Genomic DNA, 20,138 nt, shown 5'->3' with positions numbered 1-20,138 from the left:
TTTCCATTTAAAAAGAAAAAACAATCTCCTTTTTGGAGTTAGTAAGAAATATATATGAGGAGATGACAGTCCAGAAAATAAATGCATTCTTTCCTAGCCAATTTTATATTTATATTAATGAGTATGGAATTAATAGCTTATCATGTCACTGACTGATTGACCTTTCTTGCTGGCATATATTTCTTAATTTATTTTTTTTTTTAATTTGTCACTGAAAATGCAGAGTTATACTGGAATCAAAAATTACTTTTTTTTTTAATTATACTGAATAAATAATTTCTATTTCTTTTAAGATACAAAGAACTCACTGAGCAGCAGCTTCCTGGAGCTCTTCCTCCTGAATGCACACCAAACATAGATGGACCAAATGCTAAATCTGTTCAGAGGGAGCAAAGCCTGCACTCTTTTCACACGCTCTTCTGTAGACGCTGTTTTAAATATGATTGCTTCTTACATCGTAAGTACAATTATAGTGCACTTGTATGTCTCTTATTTTTTGCAAGTCAGGAAACTTAAAGTACCATAAGATGCAATACAGAAGGAAGGAAAGAGAAGATAAAATAAAGCAGTAATATTGCTAGAGTTTGCAAAAACAACTTGTTCATGTTGACGTCATTTTGCAGTGAAAACTGTACCTCAAAAAACTGAATGCATCTGTTTGGGGTAGTTTGTTATCCTTTTTGCATTTAGGAGTTCATATAGAATTCCTGGCTTGGACCAACCTATAACGTTACTTCTCTTTATATAGTCTTCAAGAAGACTACATTGTTTTCTACTACTGTTTCTGGGCTACAATTTCTCAGTTTGTGCATAGAGAATGGAATATATTTCTCCATAAATACCTGGTTATTCATCAGACTTGCTTCATCTTCCAGCAGGGAGAATGAATATCCATGAACAGTTTTTATCTTTTATTCTGTCGGGTTACTTTCTAGACACTTTACTTGTACCTGATCATTTGAAGAATTGTTTCAGACAGTTGAGTTTTAGAAATTGTGATATCCTTTCCACTGAATTGCTTTCAGGTTGCCACATTCTTTTGGGGGAAGGATTTAATAACAGTGTCAGCAATGATGTTTCCATTTGCAAAGTGGGAAGAATAAGAGAGATTCTGAAGTGCTACTTGAGACAATTCTTTCTCAGAGAACTGAGTCAAATGTGGAGGGGAACCTAACAGTCAGATATGAAGTGGTTTCAACTTGTAGTTGAATGCTACGATGCCCTCTATTTCAAATTAATTTTCTCTTTTGACTTAACCGTTCATTTGCATGTTTCACTGTGAGTGTGCATGCATGTTCATTTGGAAATCTTTGTGCTTTTGTCAGCAGCTCCTCATCCAGCACACATGCAATCTGCCTGTATTTGTACTTCACACTGAAGGCTTTACACAGTGCTGCTGCTTTTTAGTATCCCTTAATTGCCTTTCAGTTTGAGGAGGAACTGGAGTTCAGATGGCGGGGGGTGGGGTTGGGAGAAAGCTTTTCCTTTTCCTAGTTTCTTAGTATTTGTGGCTTTTGGAGTTATGTCTGTTAGTTTCACTTTCTCCTTGCATTCTATTGGCAGGCCTTGCTTGAAAATGCAAAGAAAGAAGCTCTTACTTCTGAATAATGTTTAAGAACAGTCAGTAGGTTTCTGGAGGTATAGCTGCTGCCTTGTCCAGCAAGCTTCAATGCGGCATGTTCTGTGAAGCTGTAGGTTTTGTTTTAGAAGTTGCCTGGATGACTCATTCCAAGAAGTGCTGTGTGCAGCCTTAGTCTGTAGGACAGGGAAGTGAAGCTGTATGCTACCTCTTGGCAAATCCTTTCGTCTGGCAGTGGTTTTACAAGTTCTTGACACTCTCAATAGTCTAGCAGGGAGATTGAGTGCCAGTCTAGTTTTACTTCTTCAGAAGAATTTTGGTTTTTTTGGTCAACAAGAAAGCATTGTCCAGACATAGTGAGAACAAACTTTTTCCAGTAGCATCCCAGAAGATTTTAGGTACTTCTGCAGCAGTGGTTTTAGGCTATTTTTCTCACTAATGTTATAAACTTGTAGGAGTTTTCCAGTGAAGATACGGGCTCCTCTAAAATACACATATATTTGATTACTTATGTAGTTTATATAGATTTGCCTTTCACAGTCATTTTTGCAAATTGTTAGAAGTAGAATTGAAAGGATCCACAGACCACATTTTGGTACCTACTAACTCTGGGAAGCCTGATATTACCAGTCCACAGTTTTGAGGCATCAACTCTGTGAGACTTCTTTTCTTTTAGTGCTGTGAAGAACAGGTTCATAGTGTTGTTCATTTTGACGTGTTCTTTAGTGCCAGATTCAGACAATGACAAAGTCATGTCACTGATCGGCTGAAGGACCTCAGTTCTCACAGTAGCAGCATCCTTTAAGCTGAAAGCATTGTGCCCCCTTTTTCTGTGTTCCAAACCTTCAGATGGGAGACAAAGTGTTTATGCTAAAAGATTGCCTAAGTTCTTGTTGCTGGTGATTTTTGATAAGACCCTTAAACAAGTCAGTATTCTTTCCGAAGTGGAGGATGTCCGAGGCTTCGTTTTAAACCATACCTCAGACTTAAAAGGGCCCAAACTTTAAGTCATCTCTTCAGGTTTTCAGGGATGTAGTAGAAAGAAGGAAGAGTAACACTTCCACTGTGGAGGCATTCAAGACGTAGCTTTGTGTCAAGATGGAGTGTGAAATTACCGGTTATGATAATGTTCTTCATGACAGCTTATGCAGCACATGCATTGTCATATGCATGCGATAAACGTGTATTTGATACTGGATTGTTGCAAAGAGATCTCTTGAAGCTTGATTTACACATTCACTATGTAGCCTCCAGACTAGATGCTGAACGTAGTAAACTGGTGCTTCAGTCACCATTTTCTGAAGACATACCCAAATCCTACTTCTACAGTGACTGGTCACCGCTTTGGATGCGTCGCTTCCTTCTGCTTTTGTCTGTAATAACAACAAAGAAAGAGGATTGTTTTCTGTCTGTGTGTTTGTCTGTCTGCGTGTCTGTCTAGAGCTAGGAATTTATTTGTTAAAAACTGAGAGTCAGTTGTATGATCTGTTTGCTTTCTGTGAAATTTTAAGACTGTTGGTCTAAATCCACCAGATTGATTGCTGGGAATAAGTAACTCATCAAAAAAAGACTACTGCGGTTATTGGAAGGCTGCACTAGCAGTGTATCTGCAACAATTTAACTTTTTAAAAAAGTTAATAACATTTCACCCTAATCAGTTGCCCCTGTGTTCTGCTTCTTGCAATTGCCAAGCACTACAGGATGATGTCCTGGCTTCCGCAGATGGTGTTTTTGATGAATTACTTTGGTAACATGGTGGGGTACAGTGATCAGTTTTGTACTTTGAAAGGTGCAAGTATCCGGAGAAGGCATAGAGAATTAAAAAAAATACAGGAATTCTATTAGGTCTGGTTTTGATTTTTATAATTCCCCCTCTTAGATTCCTTTTTTGTTAAGATTAGCCTTATTTTTTAAGGAGTTTCAAATCTTTGTTCTAGAACATCTGGGTTAAATACTGGAAAAGTTATCATTAGATTTTTAACGTGTCAAGTCCCCTTGACAACCTGGCAATCCCTTTATGTGCAGGTGATGACATTACTGAAAAAACTTGTGTACCGACTTCATTTGCTGACAGCAAGGATTTATGCCTAAATGTCTGGACTAACAAAGAATTTAGAAGAAGGAAAAATATCAGGTAGGGAGAATTTCCCAAATAGCTTGACTGTGAAGCAAATGTACATTTCAGGCTAAACTGTTGCCTGTGTACTTTCACATTATGAAAAATATGAGAATCGAGCCCGTTGGGGATGAGACAGGTAATACATATCAAAGAAAGAAAACATGCTCAGTGAAGCAGTTTTAGAATGACTTCCTTAAGGAAATTATTGAAAAAATACATAGTTTAGTTATTTAGGAAATTCTACAAAGTCTTCTTTGATTTTTTTTTTTTTTTAAAAATTACTACTGATATTTGCAAGATTCATAATACAGCTATACAAACAGTTTTATTCTTGTACTCAGTCCTTTCTTTGTAACAAGCCTCCCCAAAAAAACACCTCGCAACAGCGGTGGTAGATTCTGACTATAGTATAGTTGTCAGTACTATACCATGTTGAGTGTTTTTGAAATAGTGGAATGCAAGATACAATTCTAATAGTAAATATCAGATATAGCATGTTCTGGAGGTCTTACTGGTTTAAAAAGTCAAACATTGGTTTGTTTCACTGAATTACAAACTAAACATTTCTTCATTGTTTAAAGGAAAACAATTTGTTAAAAAATAAATGCTCATTTTAGGAACTCACAGAAATGAACTTATAAGAGAAACACTTGCATCTGCAAGTGACATATGAAAAGAATAGTTTTGATTTCTGTGCATGACAGCAGTCTATGGATCATGGCTTGCAAATGTTTTACTGTCCTTTTGCATTGTTGCAAAATTATTTTCCTTGTGGTATAAAGAGAGGGTAAAACAGTTATGTGGAAAAAAAAAAACCAAACAACCCAAACCCCAAAACCCTAAACCCTGAATTAATGAAATTGTATACTGTGCAAATTTAAAGATTCAGTGTTGAAAAATGTGGGTACCTCCCCCCCTGACTTTTGGGTGGTGGGCTCCCATCATCTCATCGTTTCTTAAAAGCTGGAAAAAAGTGGAATAACTTGGCGTTACTGGCATTAAATTGTGAGTTTCTTTGTTATTTAAGGTATTTTACCTACAGAATGTATGAACACTTCAAGGACATGTGAAACATGAGAACTGAAATACTGCATAAAAGCTTTTAACTGGAATGTGAGGGAAGGAGGAGTGCCAATAGCAACCACATGCATAAATTACATTCCTATGCTTGCTTGTAAATAATTTTTACATATCTATATATCTATATGTGGAAAATTGAAGCTTTTTTGTCTTTCCAGATTTATAAAATGTAATATATTTCTCTGTAGGAAGTGATGCAATATTTAATTAGTTATACTTTTATATTGTATATACCTTTTTAAGAAAGCCTTGGAAGAATACACTGCTTACCTGAGGTTCCCATGTGCTGCTGTCATTAATGTAGGCATAACATTATAGAATTTATGATTTGCTTTGCAGCATCTTCCCTTATGGGAGGGGAGCATGAAGTGATGGTTCCAAGGAGGAGTGGTTTCATCAGAGAAGCTCTTAAAAGAAGAGCTCACTGCCACTGGTCACCCTCCCCACTGGTGCCAGAACAAGTGCTTGTGGAGCTATGCTGCAAATCATATCACTGAAATGAGATTTGCTTTTAAAAACTTTGTCTATGAAAACATGTGTGAGCTCTGCCCACATTCTTTAAAAGGGAAGGAAATGCATTTATAGTCAGTATTGAAAGTGTAGTGGACTATTATACAGAGAAGCCTTGTGCACAATCTAGGAAAAGTAGTAGGAAAGCCTGTGGTGGTGGCTTATTGAAGGAGAAGGATGTGTGTGGTGTTGGTATGGAACAGCCCTTACGGATTAATATGGGTAATAGGGGAGGGATTTCTTCCTTCAGTTTGAATGTTAGCACTTTTTATTCACTGAGCATTGAAAAACTTAACTGTAACTAACTGCAGCTGTGGTAAAACTGCAGCATAAGTGCTTTTTTACAGTGCTTGGAAATCATGCATTTTCAGACAGGCCTTTTGGAGGCCTTCAGGAGCATTAGGAAACAGACAGCTATCACGGAGTAGTGTCTCTCTCTCTCTTTTTTTTTTTTTTTTTTTTTAAAAAAAAACCAAAACCAAACACATTCTCCATTTTTGTTCCTTGCAGTTGTGTATGCCACTGTTGGCACATTTTGGGGGAAAAAATATTTATTGATATCTATATATATGAAAAAAAAAAAAATTTGTTCCTTGAGCATGGAGGGTTTTTTTAAAAAAAGAGAATTGCAGAAAACTAAGGATGATATTTCAGAAAGTTCTGAATATAATTTGGGAGCATGAGTATATGAGTTCTGGTGAGAGTCTAGCTGCAGGTCTTCCAGGCTTCAGTTACGTAAGAGATAAGGAAGAGTTCCCAAGACTTACAGTAAAATGAGGAAAGTCAGTCTCTCTGAAAACATCCTGGCGGGAGGCAGGGATTGCACGGGGAGGGGAGAAAGCTGGTAGAGATGAGCTCTGGCAAAGGGAATGGGTAGGAAACTCTACCATGCTTTTATAAAGGTGCTCATGTTGCATCTGTAACGTACCCAGTTCTGCTCCATTCTGAGACACCATTCTGCAACTTACACAGAGCTATACAGAGTCCATCAGATACATGATCAGACACTTCTCTGCAACTTGCAGACTTAACTGTGGTTGTTTTGATCCATAGTGACTGTGTGATGCTAACTTATTTTTACCCTGCAGCTGGGATATAGGAACTCTTATCAGCTGTCAGTTTAGTTGGAATTCTGATAAACTAATAGAGTAAAAATGCTTATGTGTCCTTCTCGCTAACAAAAAAGAAAAAGTGGGTCCACTACCTTTCCAAACTGTGTGGGGTTGGATTTTTTGACAAGACAGAAATTGAACACCTGAATCTTCTGGATTGAGAGATGATCATGCATTAATAGGAGAAGCCCTGAACAATTCTGTTTAACATCGTAACCGAAGTAACGTCTGTTACGTTTGTTGGGAAGGGAGATATAGCAAGTCTTCCTTGACACATGAAACAAATGTGATGATTCTCTTCACTGACGTAAACAGGCATATGAGAAACTTATCCATGTGCTGTCTCTGTATTTAAGTGGTAAGTCAAATGTCACTAGATGGATTTTTTTTTTTTGTGTGTGTGTGGTTTTTTTTCCATTTATTCTGGTTTCGTTTTCTATTCTGATTTTAGTAAAGTCTTGGTAAACCTTGTGTTTCAAATACTGTTTGAGGTTAGATATTTAATGTATTTTTTTTATATTAAAACTTACAAATGTGGTATTTTGCTTCAACAGCATTCCATGCAACTCCTAATACTTATAAAAGAAAGAATACAGAAACAGCATTAGATAATAAGCCTTGTGGACCTCACTGTTATCAACATCTGGTAAGATAATTTTATATGTTAGAATTCACTAAGTGCTAGTGCTAGCTGCAGCATAGCAAGCTAGACTTAATGTAAGGATGTGCTGTATCAATGATAGTGCATATACTTGTGGGCCATCTGCAGTCAAGTCAGTTTATGTGAAAGAGAAGAGTTAACTTCCAATTGTCAATTGAAAGTCTAAGTAGCAATAATTTTTAGCTCTATTAGATGTAGCCTGAGATACTTGTAGGGAAGAAAGATTATTACCTTCTAATAATGTGTTGCTGCTAGTGTGTCCAATCTAGTCGAAGAACTGGGTCTTACAGACTTAGCTCTCTTGGAAGTTATATCACAACTAAAAAATATAGAGGTTTTTTTAGTTTGCTGAAGGCAGATTCCATCCTGTGTTTGTGCGCTTAAGAAACAACAGGATGGAAATTACTAAAGTGAAATCCTTAGTAATATAACTTCAAATCTCTCTCATACTTCCCCTGAATTTTTTAGTATGAGAAACCACGTAATTTTCCAATCTAAAAGCTTGCTGCGTATTATCGTGCCACTTTCCACTAGAAAACAAATTACAGTGACAGCATTTTAAAAAACGCAGAATGCATATTGTTTAAGTGCCACGTGCAAGAAGAGTTCTTGTATTTTGAAGGGTATTCTTCATGGGAGATTCTCATTTTTTGTGTCATCTAGGAAAATGGAAATTTACTGCTGAATTATTTTTCACTTGGCAGCCAAAATGAAAGTGGAAGTGAAATACTGACATAAGTACTTTGTAAATGTAGATTTTTTTCCCTGATAGCATCAAAAGTATTCATGTTCACGGTTAGAGTACATTTAACTGGATTTGTGTGTACGTGATTAATTTGTAGAATATTGTGAAGTTATACGGTATGCAAGTAGAACATGTTCTCCCCCAGTCTCTGACCATAGGTAAAAACATTTTTTAATTCTTTTACTGAAATTTTAATATTTCTGTGTTTAGGAAGGTGCAAAGGAGTTTGCAGCTGCCTTGACTGCTGAGCGTATAAAGACACCACCAAAGCGCCCAGGTGGCCGCCGAAGGGGAAGACTTCCAAACAACACCAGCAGACCCAGCACGCCAACAATAAATGTATTGGAATCAAAGGACACGGATAGTGATAGAGAAGCTGGAACTGAAACTGGAGGAGAAAACAATGATAAAGAAGAAGAAGAAAAGAAAGATGAAACATCCAGTTCCTCTGGTAAGGCTAGTCAATGCTTCTTTATTCAATTAGCTGCAGTGCTTGAGAGGATTAAAAAAAACCCAACAAGTTGAGCCACACGGTCCAAGAAACCACGTATCTTGAGCGTATGGAACTGAGTGAAAAGACAGAGTAATAATATGAGTGTTATCAAATAGAACCCTCTAAGAAAATTTTCAGATTGTCTCAATTTATGTGTAGCGGTGAGATTGTGTAATTTCAATAGCTACTGTTACCTAATTTTTAGCTTCTTTAAGAGGTATGTGAAAAGTGCTCTTTTGTTGTGGCACTTAGATTAGGAAACAACAACAAAAACCTGGGGTATTTTTAGCTACAGGTAATAATTTGATGTTTTTAAGGGCTGTGTAAAATTTTGGAAACATAGCCTTACATTGACCTGTACTCTCAATTATTTATTACAGAAGCAAATTCTAGGTGTCAAACACCGATAAAGATGAAGCCAAATATTGAGCCTCCGGAGAATGTAGAATGGAGTGGTGCAGAAGCCTCAATGTTTAGAGTTCTTATTGGCACCTACTATGACAACTTTTGTGCAATTGCCAGACTGATTGGGACCAAAACGTGCAGGCAGGTAAGAAGGGAAACTACTTACTAAGGATGGTAGCATTTTACTTTTAAAACTGAAGTATAGAAGTACTAGTATTGATTACTAAAAGAGAAAATTAATTAATTTTCTTGGTTTTCCCAAGAATGTTATGATCCAGAATTCATGCCACAAATATATAAAGTTAGTTTTAAAAAAATGTTTTTTAAATTAAATTTACAGGAGGTTTAAATTAGACTATCTGTTCTTAAATGACAAAAATAATCAACTTTAAATGTATTGAAAAGAGGCTATGACTGGATATAATCTGTAAGTTGGAGGAAATCATACTAACTTAGAAAATGAGCAACTTTCTACTAGTGAGAGATTTATCGTGGATGTATTATGGTATCTCTTGTTAGGTGTATGAGTTTAGAGTAAAGGAATCTAGTATTATTGCTCCAGTCCCTGCTGAAGATGTTGATACTCCTCCCAGAAAGAAGAAAAGGAAACACAGGTAAATCTGTTACTAAATAACCTTAGCATAATGATAAATTTGAGGTACGGGGGATCCGAACAGAAAGTATCTTGGAAGAAAAGTCATGCAACTCTTCTCCTTTTGCTTCCAAAACCAAAGTTTGCAGCAATAAATAAAATGGTGTTTTGATTTCAGACAAAAGTCTTACTGCATTGGCAAGTATAACCTTCCACTTCTCTTCCCCTCTCCCTTCTTCTTAACCTCTTTAACAGCCAGGTTCTTGTTACCAGGTTTTTGTAGGTGTGTTGCTGCAAGTAGTCAAACTAGTTTAGACTAGAAATACTCTACAGTTTGTTATAATGTTCAAGATATTGTGGTATAGTTTTGTTTGCAGCAATAAATATTCAATTTACAAGCATTATAATGGGGTTCAATAATAATTATATAGTATTTTGTAAATTAAAACTCACGGGGTTTTTATGGTGAAGTGTATTCCATTAAGATTCAGATGATCAGTAAGCAAAAGTGTTGTAGCAAACTGTAGGATTGCCTTTTTTGTTTCTTAAGAGAAAGTATTCCTTTGTAGCCATCCCGGTTTCATTATCAACTAGAACTTCAACTAAAGAACCAGGTTAACAAGTTATTATTTGAAGTGAAGCTGCAATGAAGAACAAAATCAAGCTTTTTACTGGAGCCACAAAGATCATCTGAAACAATTTCTGTTGAAATTGTAAACTTGGTGGCTTCTATCTGTCAGTGAAATGATTTTTTTCTTTGGGAATCCTGAGGTCTGAAAATGCAGTTCTCCATTGGTTAGTTTTATTCTCGGGGGTACGAATCTAGGAGGTAAAAAGCCAACTGGAAATTAGCAAGAACATTTCTTTCTGCAAGCAATAAGTACGCCTTTTTCCGTAAAGCTTCCTATTTCTCCCTTTAACTTTCCTTATTTACCCCCAAGTTTGTTCTTCCAGTTCTCCTGTCAATTCTTCTTGCTTCTGTCTTAGCTTGTTTAAGTATATTTATTATTTCCAGGCTTAGTGAAATTCCTGATGCTGGCTTGAAGATACTGTTGACGTGGAGTAGAACATTTCTGCTTTGTAGCATACAGGCAGCCAATGTGAGCTAGGAAAAGACTCAGTGAGCATCTGGAGGAGATTCTGTTCTCAGCAAAAACTATTGATATAATGCTCTTGGGGAAGTTTTCGGGATTTTGGGCACTTGGTGGATTTGGCTGTTTAAATCTGGAGTTATTAGCCATAGTGCAAATTTGGAATATGCAGTTGGGAATTAGCTTGCTTTCCGATTTGTTCAACCTGCTATAAAAATGGTGCCACTACATCTGTTTGAAAAGAGCAACTAAAAGGCTCAAAGGTATTTTGAAGCTGAAATGGATTGTATGGTTACGAGGTTGAGATTGTTTTGGAGGAATTTTGAGACTTTTTTTGGTTTGGGTTTTTTTCCAAATAAATAAAAGTACATGCCACTACATGGGTTTTCTTGATGTTATTTTGTTCTTATTAGTTGCCAATACAAAAACTTATCTGGTAGCAATTTAGTTTTGAAATGCCTTTGAGTTCTTTTAATTCTCATTGAAGGAAGGAGATAAGAATATGTGGCAATCAAACTGTCTACATTCTTCTATGTGCAGTAGTCTTTTAAGAAAGGAAAATCTTTCAGCCCACCTACTGTAATCTGAGCACTCCCTAAAGATGTCACACAACTAGCAATTGGGAAAACCATCTGGAATTCTTTCTCTGTTTCTTACATTTCTTTGAGTTGAGTTTACTCACTCCTAGAGTAAATTCAATCTTAGAGCCAGAAAGGCTCTTCTGTCCTGTTTGCGCTTTTCTGTTGCAAGGGACTTACTGGTCTGCAGGTTTTCCATGTAGACATGTGGTAGACAGCCTTTGAGCAAACGCAGCATTTGCCAAAGAGAAAAACAGCAGTAGAATGATGCTTTTAATGGTCTCTTGTAACTGATTTGATAGCAGATTTTCTTACAAGGCTTCGCCTATTTCCCATGCGATCTTGGTGCCTGTATAGGCATACTGAGCAACTAGCTGGCAAACTACCCTCTTGGGTAGTAAAAGATACTCTATCCCTCCTTCCAGTGTCATTTTTGTTAGATAGCCATAATAAAGCTGATCGATAAGAGGAGAAGACTTTTTATATAGTTGTTTTTTGGAGAGCCCGTGTGAGAGTCTGTCCTATGTATCGGAGATCAACCTGACAGTCTGTGAAAACTCAGCTTTGCTGGAGGAGTAAGTACTTTGCATAGAAGCTAGTAGAAAAATCTGAACCAAGAAAGAATTCAGAAAAGCATGAGCATGTGCTGGAGGGAGAGTACCTCAGTACTGTTTGTTCTCTTATGTGTATATTTTTCTTCGATTGCTGGGAGCTGTATTGTAATTGCTTTACCTAGTCAGCACTTCTTCCTCCAGGTTGACGTAAGGATCTGTTATTGATTGTAGGGCCATGTAATGCTGCTGCTTGATTACTTTTGTTTTCTTCCCCTCTCTCAGTCTCTATTTGGATGAGAGTTTACTTAGTAAACCTTATTTGAAAGTATTTTCTTTTTTCCCATTTTCTCATTTTTCTCCTCCTGTCCCTACCTTCTGCTGGACTGATGTTCACTATATATGTTTGAATAGCTTATGTGGTTCTGCCTGGGGTTCCAGGTGCCTTTTTATAGTCACTGTTATCAGGCAAAAGGTGCAGCTGAGGCATCGGTGCTGATATTCTTATGTGCCACCAGGCTGGAAGGCTGAGTCTTAGAGTTGCCGGGAGGTTGTGGATAAGATATGATTTAGGAGACTGAAAAGAAGTCTTCGAGTGATGCCAGAAAATCAATCACTACAGACTTAACTACACATATTGACATAATTAGCATGTATTTTGAATTTTCAGTGCTATTTCAGGTAGCAGGGTATCCCTGTGCAGAGAAAGAAATGCTAGTGTAGCTTCTTCCAAAGCTACCGCCTGATTAGCTGATACCAGTGCCCCCTAAAAACACTGGCAAGATCTAGTAGGTTGTTACCAGAGAACAGCAGTATTTTTGACAAGCTTCTGTCATAATACTTCTGGAAACACTTGTTTTCTAAGCTGGCTATCCTGCAGATGTCAGTAACCAGATGTACAAATCCACCTGCTTGCTTGGAAATTTGCCACCAAGTTTCCAGTTTGTTTTGGTTTTGTTGTTTTTTTTTTTTCTGAAGCTTGAGTTGCTTTCTCGACTTTCTGTCTTTTCTTTGCCTTTGCTTCCTGATGCATGGGACCAGATCTTGCCTTTTATATCTGGTTGAGATAGCAGATTATAGGGCAGATAGATAAATTAGTCCACCTTTAGTATGGTATTCATTCAGGCTTCAGCTTTGTGCACTGATCAGGGGAACTTGCAGTACTTCCTGGCAGTTTTTGAAAGTTACAAGCCAATGAATGTACTACTTGATTGTGTTAATCAAACCTCCTATCAAATTGGTCAGTGTTGGCAGCTTACTTTGTGTTGTCTTCTGTCATTCCCCACAATTTATGCTCATAGTGTTTGTCTCCAGCTTCCTTCTTGCTAGGCTCTCTTCCTCCTGTGACACCAATTTCTTACAAGAGTGGCTAAGCTGATGCCTTTGCCATTGTGACTGCCATATTTAATTTTCTATCCATTTTGAGTTCTTAGCATTAATGCTTTGTTGATGGTGGCAATCTCTGTCGTATTCAGGCAACCTTGTCCATAGAGTTTATAGTTTCTGATAGAATCCAAAAAGTGTCAGGTGGCAACTAGTCAGCAAGTGGCATTTTAGTTTTAAAGTATTAGGGTAGTGCTTACCGAAAAAGTTTCATACTAATTACTAACGAAATGGTGTTTAAGAAGTCTATCCACAGAAAGCTTTTAAGGGTTTGGTATGCTAGTAGGCCCTTGTTATCTTGGGCTGAGAGACAAGCTTCTGTGAAAGAATTGTTCAAAAATACGGTGTATATATTACGTTTGCTGAATACCAGCCAGACAAAAAAGAAAAGTAGTTTGATGTGCATTAGAGTAAGTCAAAATTGCAGTCCTTCTTTCAATTTTATAATTGGCAACAATTTAAAAAGGCAACTGTCTTCTTACAAAGAGTCAACATCTCATAATTCATAAATTTATGTTGGTAGCCTTTTTATTGTAGAGCGAGTCACTCTTAATAGGAATGTCATCTATTTATTACAGTGCTCTGTAACGCTGATAGTCTTTGGGTTTGTTCCCTCCCCTCAACCTCGGTTACTTGGACAAGTCTGCCTCTGTGGGTTTCTAACTTGTATGGGTTCCTTCATATGCTTGTAAAAAAGCTGACAGTTGAGCACTTCACATCAATTCTAACGGTAAACCTTTGAAAGGATGATTGCATAGAGAATCTTCTTTACTGAAAGCTGGAGGTGGTGGGGGGGTGGGCAGCACACCATTTGATTAAAGTTGAAATTGATATCATGCTTTTCTGAAAGAAGTAGCAGCTGAAAAGTCCAGCAAGTGTTTTTCCAGAGTGCAAACTTATGAGTGTTGCATTTACTGAAAGGCAGAATAGCTTTTTGAGTGTTCTGTGCTGGGGATTTTTGAGTACATGTGTTCACAAGTATTTTGGACTGCTGAGTAAGTCTGCACAGAAAGTGAGGTTGCTAGGTGCAACTAGCAGTGTATTATTTGGCCAGGGAATGAGGCTTCTTAATATTCTCTTAATGTTGCTATATGACATAATAAGAAAGTGCAAGAAGTATAAACTTTGAAAAGCCTTAATCTAAATTATTTATCGTATTTGTTCACTGAAATTCAAGTGCTAACTAAAGTGCATAGAATTGAAGAAAAACTAAAAGCATTGATTTCTCCTTTAATGTTAAGGCTACTGAAATTTAAGTCTGATTTTCCTTTTGGTACCTAAGGTCTGGACAGGTGGTTTTGCTCAAATGTGTCTGACAGCTATTCATGGAATAGTAGACATTTCATACCCAAAGAGCTTGTAATCTGAAATGGATACAAAAGAAAAAGGCTAATTGTAACTTGCAAGAACTTTAAAGTATAGTGAGTTATGTTATGATAACCAAAAGCATGTTATTCTTAAAAAAACAAACAAACAAACAAACAAAAAAAAGCAAACCCCAAAACAAAAAAAACCAAAAAAAAACCAACAAAACTTTAAAAAACCACTACGCAACAAAAACACCACTTCTTGCAAAGGGGATGCTTAGCTAAGCTAATGGAGACAGAGGACATTGAAGACAAACTGTAGGGATGTAAGAGAAAGGTGTATGGAGTTTGAAGTAGAAGGGAAAAGGCTTAGCACAGTAGCACCAGTCAGAACAAAACTGTCTGTCCAAGCAGAAGAAATACTGAGGTCGCCTCAGTGTGGCTGTGCCAGAGAGAAGCGGTCTCCTGTTGCCATATACTTGGAGCTCAGCAGAGGAAGGGTAATACCTGGCTGTGAACTGTAGGAGACCACCAGCGTGGTGCTGGGGCCAAGTCCTGTGAAGCAAACAGCTGACAGACCTTCGCTCCCCTATTTAGGCATGTCCCTCCATATCTGCAATTCTGTATCCTTCCTTCTGCTGCTTCTGCCTGCTGGAAGCAGCTCCAGCAGCCTCCTATTTGCAGGTTTCCCTTCAAGGCCATCTGAATTTAATCATCTCTGTAGCCTGGGCTGGGTGGGGGCTGCTCATCCGTACAATCCTGGGACCAGAGAATGGTGCGGGGAGGGGGAGGGAGCAGCCTGCAGAACGTCTGTCTTGTCAGGTCCAAGAGACTGGGACAGGATGGTTCTGCTGCATCCACTTCCGACTTGTGTGCCGTTAACAGGTGTTCATGTTACCAGAAACTTTCCCATTTTAAGTCAAGTGTGGGTGCAAGACGCAGCTACCTTTCCCAGCCCACTGCAGGAGGAGTTCCTGTCAACCTTCTTGTGTTTGTTTTGTGTTTTTGCAGGTTGTGGGCTGCTCATTGCAGAAAGATACAGCTGAAAAAGGGTTAGCATCTTTCCATTCAATTTATGTCCTGAACTTTTAAGATCCTACTATTGCTTCTTTGATTTTGTTTTTTTTGGGGTTTGGGTTGGGTTTTCTTTTTTTAATGTTAGGCCATTATGTACATTCCATGGGGAGCTAGAGATTATAGGGGGAATGAAAAGAAAAAAAGTAAGCTCTCATTACAGATATTGTAGGGACAAGAGGTACTGTTTGGTTTATGTAACTGGAAGAGCTCTGTATGATTCAATAAAAAGGGAAGGAGGCTGAATTTACAGTCTTTTCAGTATGGCCTCATTGAAGCACAGATAAAAACAGTATTAACAATAGGAGCTGTGGTAAAAAGCAGCAATTGGGTTTCTTCTAAAACAACTTATTTTAGTAGTTGTCTGTAAATTTCTTGAGAGTGGTTGGGACTTCTAGCAAAGTAAATAATTGATCAGTTAGTTTGTTTCTCTTACCTTTTTGGTTGCTGATTGCTAACCTGAGCATTTTTATGAATACATGCAAACCCAACACAAGCCCAGGAGTATTAACAGCAAATACAATTTATATAGCACAAAATTCTCCTAGCTGCTCTATAGGTAAAGCTCTAGCCTTGTCCCTGATAGTCCCTCCTTGACTCTAAGATGTCAGCATTCTCTGTACTGGAAAATTGATTTAGGAAAGCACAGTGGTATAATGACCAGGTATTGTTTTGCCAGCGCATCTGTTTGAAAGTTGACTGTTGCTCCAGAGCAAAAAATACTTTGGGTATTTGAGCAACTTTACTTTGCTGAACAATATCAGTGTTATTCTACAACGTGTTCATATAGGAAATTATACCATTGTAGTTTTGTTTTTCAGTTTTCCACAGTAAACAGTTTTCAGCTCTGAATACTTGTAGCAACTGAGAAATGGGAAGAATGAAATGCACTAGGAAGCAGGGAACTAATGGTGACAAACGCCTAACTAACGTTACAGTTCTCGTTTGGTGTCTTTGGGGTTTTCTTTAACCCTGCTCATCATAGGTTTGAGGGTTTTTTTTTCATTTTGGGGGTTTTCTTAGTTAAATGAATAAAAGGGAATTTCTACTTTAAAGAGTGAAGGGAACTGCATATTGTTTGTTTGCACCTTTCAACTTTACAAAATGTTGCTATTTTTATTCAGATGGGTCATCGAATCATGTTTACAACTACCAGCCATGTGATCATCCACGTCAGCCTTGTGATAGCTCATGCCCATGTGTAATTGCTCAAAACTTCTGTGAGAAGTTTTGTCAGTGCAGCTCAGAATGTAAGTAAAACATTTAAAAGCTATCTATAAATTTCCGTCACTGTCCCAACATCTGTCTCTGTACTAGCAGTCTGTCCATACTGCAGTGTTTGCAGAAGCAGCAAATTGTGTCAAATTGTGTGAGAAGGGAGCACATGTTCAGTTTAATTTGGCCCTCTTAATTAGCCATTGAATGAAGTCAGAAATTGTCTTCGTACTTAAAATTGAGGAAGACTAAAGTAAAATCGGGGAAGGAAAGAATTTACAGTACTTCCGAATGTCCTATATGGGTATCAATGGCTATGGTTGGGGTTTTTTTTAATATTCTGATATGCTGTAATCTGCACTGTCTTCATTTTACAATGTACTTTTTTCATACTTGCTCTTTTTGTTTTCCATACGTTCCTTTGTAGGCCAAAACAGGTTTCCTGGATGTCGTTGTAAAGCACAATGCAACACTAAGCAGTGTCCATGTTACCTAGCTGTACGCGAATGTGATCCTGACCTCTGTTTAACATGTGGAGCAGCCGACCACTGGGATAGCAAAAATGTTTCTTGCAAGAACTGCAGCATTCAGAGAGGATCCAAAAAAGTATGTAGATAGCTATACAGCTACATGCCCGTTGCCTTGTTTTTGAGGTGGTTTTACATCTTCATGGCAGAGAACGGAATGTCTTTGCCGCCTTGCTGTCAATCAGGAAAACAGAAACAAAAAAAGAAACCCAAAAACCAAAAAGGGAGGTAGCTGTCACTCCAATTAGCTCGCTTACGTGCCGCTGTTAAGCTCTGTACGCATTTCATCATGTACCAATCAGTTACTGTTTTTTGTGTAGCACTGCAGTAGAATCTCTCCTTTTTCCCATTTGAGGCTTCACTTGTAATTTGCAAATAGGCTGCTGTTTAAAAGTTACAGCTCGGCAGATCAGCAGATGGAAGCTTGGTTCAGGCATAGGTACTGGCTATTTCTTTCTTCACTTGTTGATCCTAATGTACAAACTTGTATACAGTCTACCGAAGATGTCTCAAAAGCCCATTTAGCTCTGTTAAATAAATGAAGAAATAAACCAAGGTTTGCTTATTTATAAATTATTTATTATTTTTATTTATTTATTTATAAATGAAGAAATAAACCAAGGATTACTTCTGCTTTGGAACATCTTGTGACAGACTAGTTCAGTCGAATACTGAGCTCATCAGAGTGGGCTCCTGTCTGCAGACCTTTCCAGTTTGAAGTCCTTAGTGTATAGGTTTTTATGTAACACCCTCATTTCAAGGTTAAACTAAAATTTTTATTGGTTTTTAAGTATTTTGCGTGGTTTTTCTTTCACATACGACTTCTGATCCACACGCTGTAAATTTTTAGTCTGCATTTGATAATTAGAAGAATCTGTGTTTGTCTTCTCTCCTGGAGTCCCAGTATACGTTTCATTAAGTGATACAATTAAAAACAAAACAAAGAACAAATCCAAGCCAGGCATGTCTAAAGTTTTTGTTTATTCTCTCCCACAGCACTTGCTATTGGCACCTTCAGATGTGGCAGGCTGGGGAATTTTCATCAAAGATCCCGTACAGAAGAATGAATTCATCTCTGAATACTGTGGTGAGGTAAGGATGGAGAACGCTGGTTAGGTATGAGCTTAATTGGTGAAGCTGTGTGTTGGCTGGGGACCAAGAGATTGTCTCCAACTTGGTATCGTGTTTAGACAGAGAGATGTGATTGATTGACTAAGTATACAGCCACTGCTGTCAGAGACTCCAAACCCAGGAGCCAGACAGTTGAAATGTCACAAAAAAATTGCTACAGGTTCTTGTGAGAACGAGAGGCTGGAATGCCATTTTTATCTTACATGTAATCTCAATTCAGACATGCCTGGAATTTTGTGCAAAATCATTTAGTATAGTACTGAAATTCAGTAGGCGCTTTCACTAAATCCTATTCTATAGTAATAAAACCCTGGATCGGGTATGCAGTCTTGATTTTGGGATGAGAAGCAAATCTTGCTTTCCTTCTGCTCTGAAAGAACTTACTTATGCTAAGAGCAAACCATGGTTGTTTGATAAGCACAGAATGCTTGCTGAAAACAGTACTTTATGTTTGGGAATATTTTCAGTCCCAGAGAATAAAAAACACCAACTTTCTTTCAGGATGTCTGGGCTTTTTGACCTTAAGCTGCTCTAGTTACAAAAGGGAAGGTGGTGATCTCTTTTACAAGTACTATTTCTTTCAGATTATTTCTCAGGATGAGGCAGACAGAAGAGGAAAAGTATACGACAAATATATGTGCAGCTTTCTGTTTAACTTGAATAATGGTATGTATTAGTCACATAAATAAATAGCATAAATAAAATATGAATGCTCACCACTTTGTTCAGCCCTGTTCTTTTGCAGGCAGCAGGTGACATGGAGAAATTTTTCTTCTGCCAATCTTTTCCTAGCAACGTGTGGATTCCTAATATTGATAGCTAGTGCTTTTTTGGTTTTTTCTTCCCCTAAATGCTAGTCAACTAGATAGATAGTAGCGATGGAGCCTATTACACAAGCCAACTCTACAAGATGAGTTGAAGTAGAATTTCACAGAGTAAAATTACAGGCAAGCATTAAGTAAAGTAGCCTTAAGAACTTAAAAGGCTTGCTAGGTATTGTCTGAAATAATTTTACTGTTACTTAAATTAGCACTAAGTTATGATGGTAATTTTGTGTCGGGGGAAAAAGCCACATACAGATACATGGCATGTGCCTACTGCCACTTGAAGAGAAAAATACACACTGTGTCAAGCGTGACATGCTAGAAAATATTTGAAGGGAGGAAAAAAAGCTGGTTTATGTTGATGTTGCCTTAGCATATTTATGGACCCTGTCCTTGTGGAATAAAGATAGAGAAACTGAGGTGGTGCTACTGTGGAAGGAGATAAATGGAACACACAGTGTGGGGCAGTAGGAATATTTTGAGCCTTGCAAGAACAACAAAACTATCGTTGGATGAGGTGCCACCTCTTCAATGTGGGACGCTGAGCAGTTATCTCTTCCAGCTGCTAAAACCCAAGCACGCTACATACTAAACACAAAAATTTGTTTGTAGGTGACCTATCCATCATTTGTGGGTTTTGTTTTTCCCCCCCCTAGATTTTGTGGTTGATGCAACACGCAAGGGCAACAAAATTAGATTTGCAAACCATTCAGTAAATCCCAACTGCTATGCAAAAGGTAAGTTTTGACTTTACTTGCTTTTAGCAATGTATGAAATGTTGTGAGATACTTATTTAGAATATACATTTTATCAGTACTTGTGTTCACGCAAGTTTAAATTTCTTTTCAACAGTTATGATGGTTAATGGCGATCACAGAATAGGAATATTCGCTAAAAGAGCCATTCAGACTGGTGAAGAACTGTTCTTTGACTACAGGTTGGTAGATGGATTCTGTAACTTCTTCCTATCGTAGACTGGATTTGCTTTCAGTATTTCTGCCCAGCTCATAATTTAATTACTGTGCCTGCCTCCTTACAACCTCGGGCATCAGCACCTGCGAAGCAGTCCCCTTGCACATACTACGGTAAGACTGACTTGAGGAAAGCAGCTGGCTAAGAGCTTTGCAAACTTGGAACAGCAGCTTGTATAGAGAAAAGTGT

At 37.8% G+C, this 20,138-nt stretch overlaps 1 protein-coding gene across 3 annotated transcripts in view; it reads left to right on the top strand.

The window, feature by feature from the left end:
• EZH2 (enhancer of zeste 2 polycomb repressive complex 2 subunit) overlaps positions 1-20,138 on the top strand; it is a 50,782-nt gene that overhangs the window by 29,790 nt on the left and 854 nt on the right. For all 3 annotated transcript variants that reach the window (XM_074575649.1, XM_074575647.1, XM_074575646.1), the window contains exons 8-19: positions 294-457; positions 6,955-7,046; positions 8,017-8,257; positions 8,680-8,849; positions 9,224-9,318; positions 15,218-15,258; positions 16,405-16,530; positions 16,923-17,101; positions 18,019-18,114; positions 18,738-18,819; positions 19,634-19,714; positions 19,830-19,914. In XM_074575649.1, coding sequence (XP_074431750.1) covers positions 294-457; positions 6,955-7,046; positions 8,017-8,257; positions 8,680-8,849; positions 9,224-9,318; positions 15,218-15,258; positions 16,405-16,530; positions 16,923-17,101; positions 18,019-18,114; positions 18,738-18,819; positions 19,634-19,714; positions 19,830-19,914 — 1,452 coding nt within the window. The remainder of the gene's footprint in view (positions 1-293; positions 458-6,954; positions 7,047-8,016; positions 8,258-8,679; positions 8,850-9,223; positions 9,319-15,217; positions 15,259-16,404; positions 16,531-16,922; positions 17,102-18,018; positions 18,115-18,737; positions 18,820-19,633; positions 19,715-19,829; positions 19,915-20,138) is intronic.

This window comes from Larus michahellis, chromosome 2 (assembly GCF_964199755.1).
Source record: "Larus michahellis chromosome 2, bLarMic1.1, whole genome shotgun sequence".
In the NCBI taxonomy this organism is placed as follows: domain Eukaryota; kingdom Metazoa; phylum Chordata; class Aves; order Charadriiformes; family Laridae; genus Larus; species Larus michahellis.
Note: the sequence above shows the minus strand (reverse complement) of the source record. Positions and strands in the feature narration are given on the sequence as shown.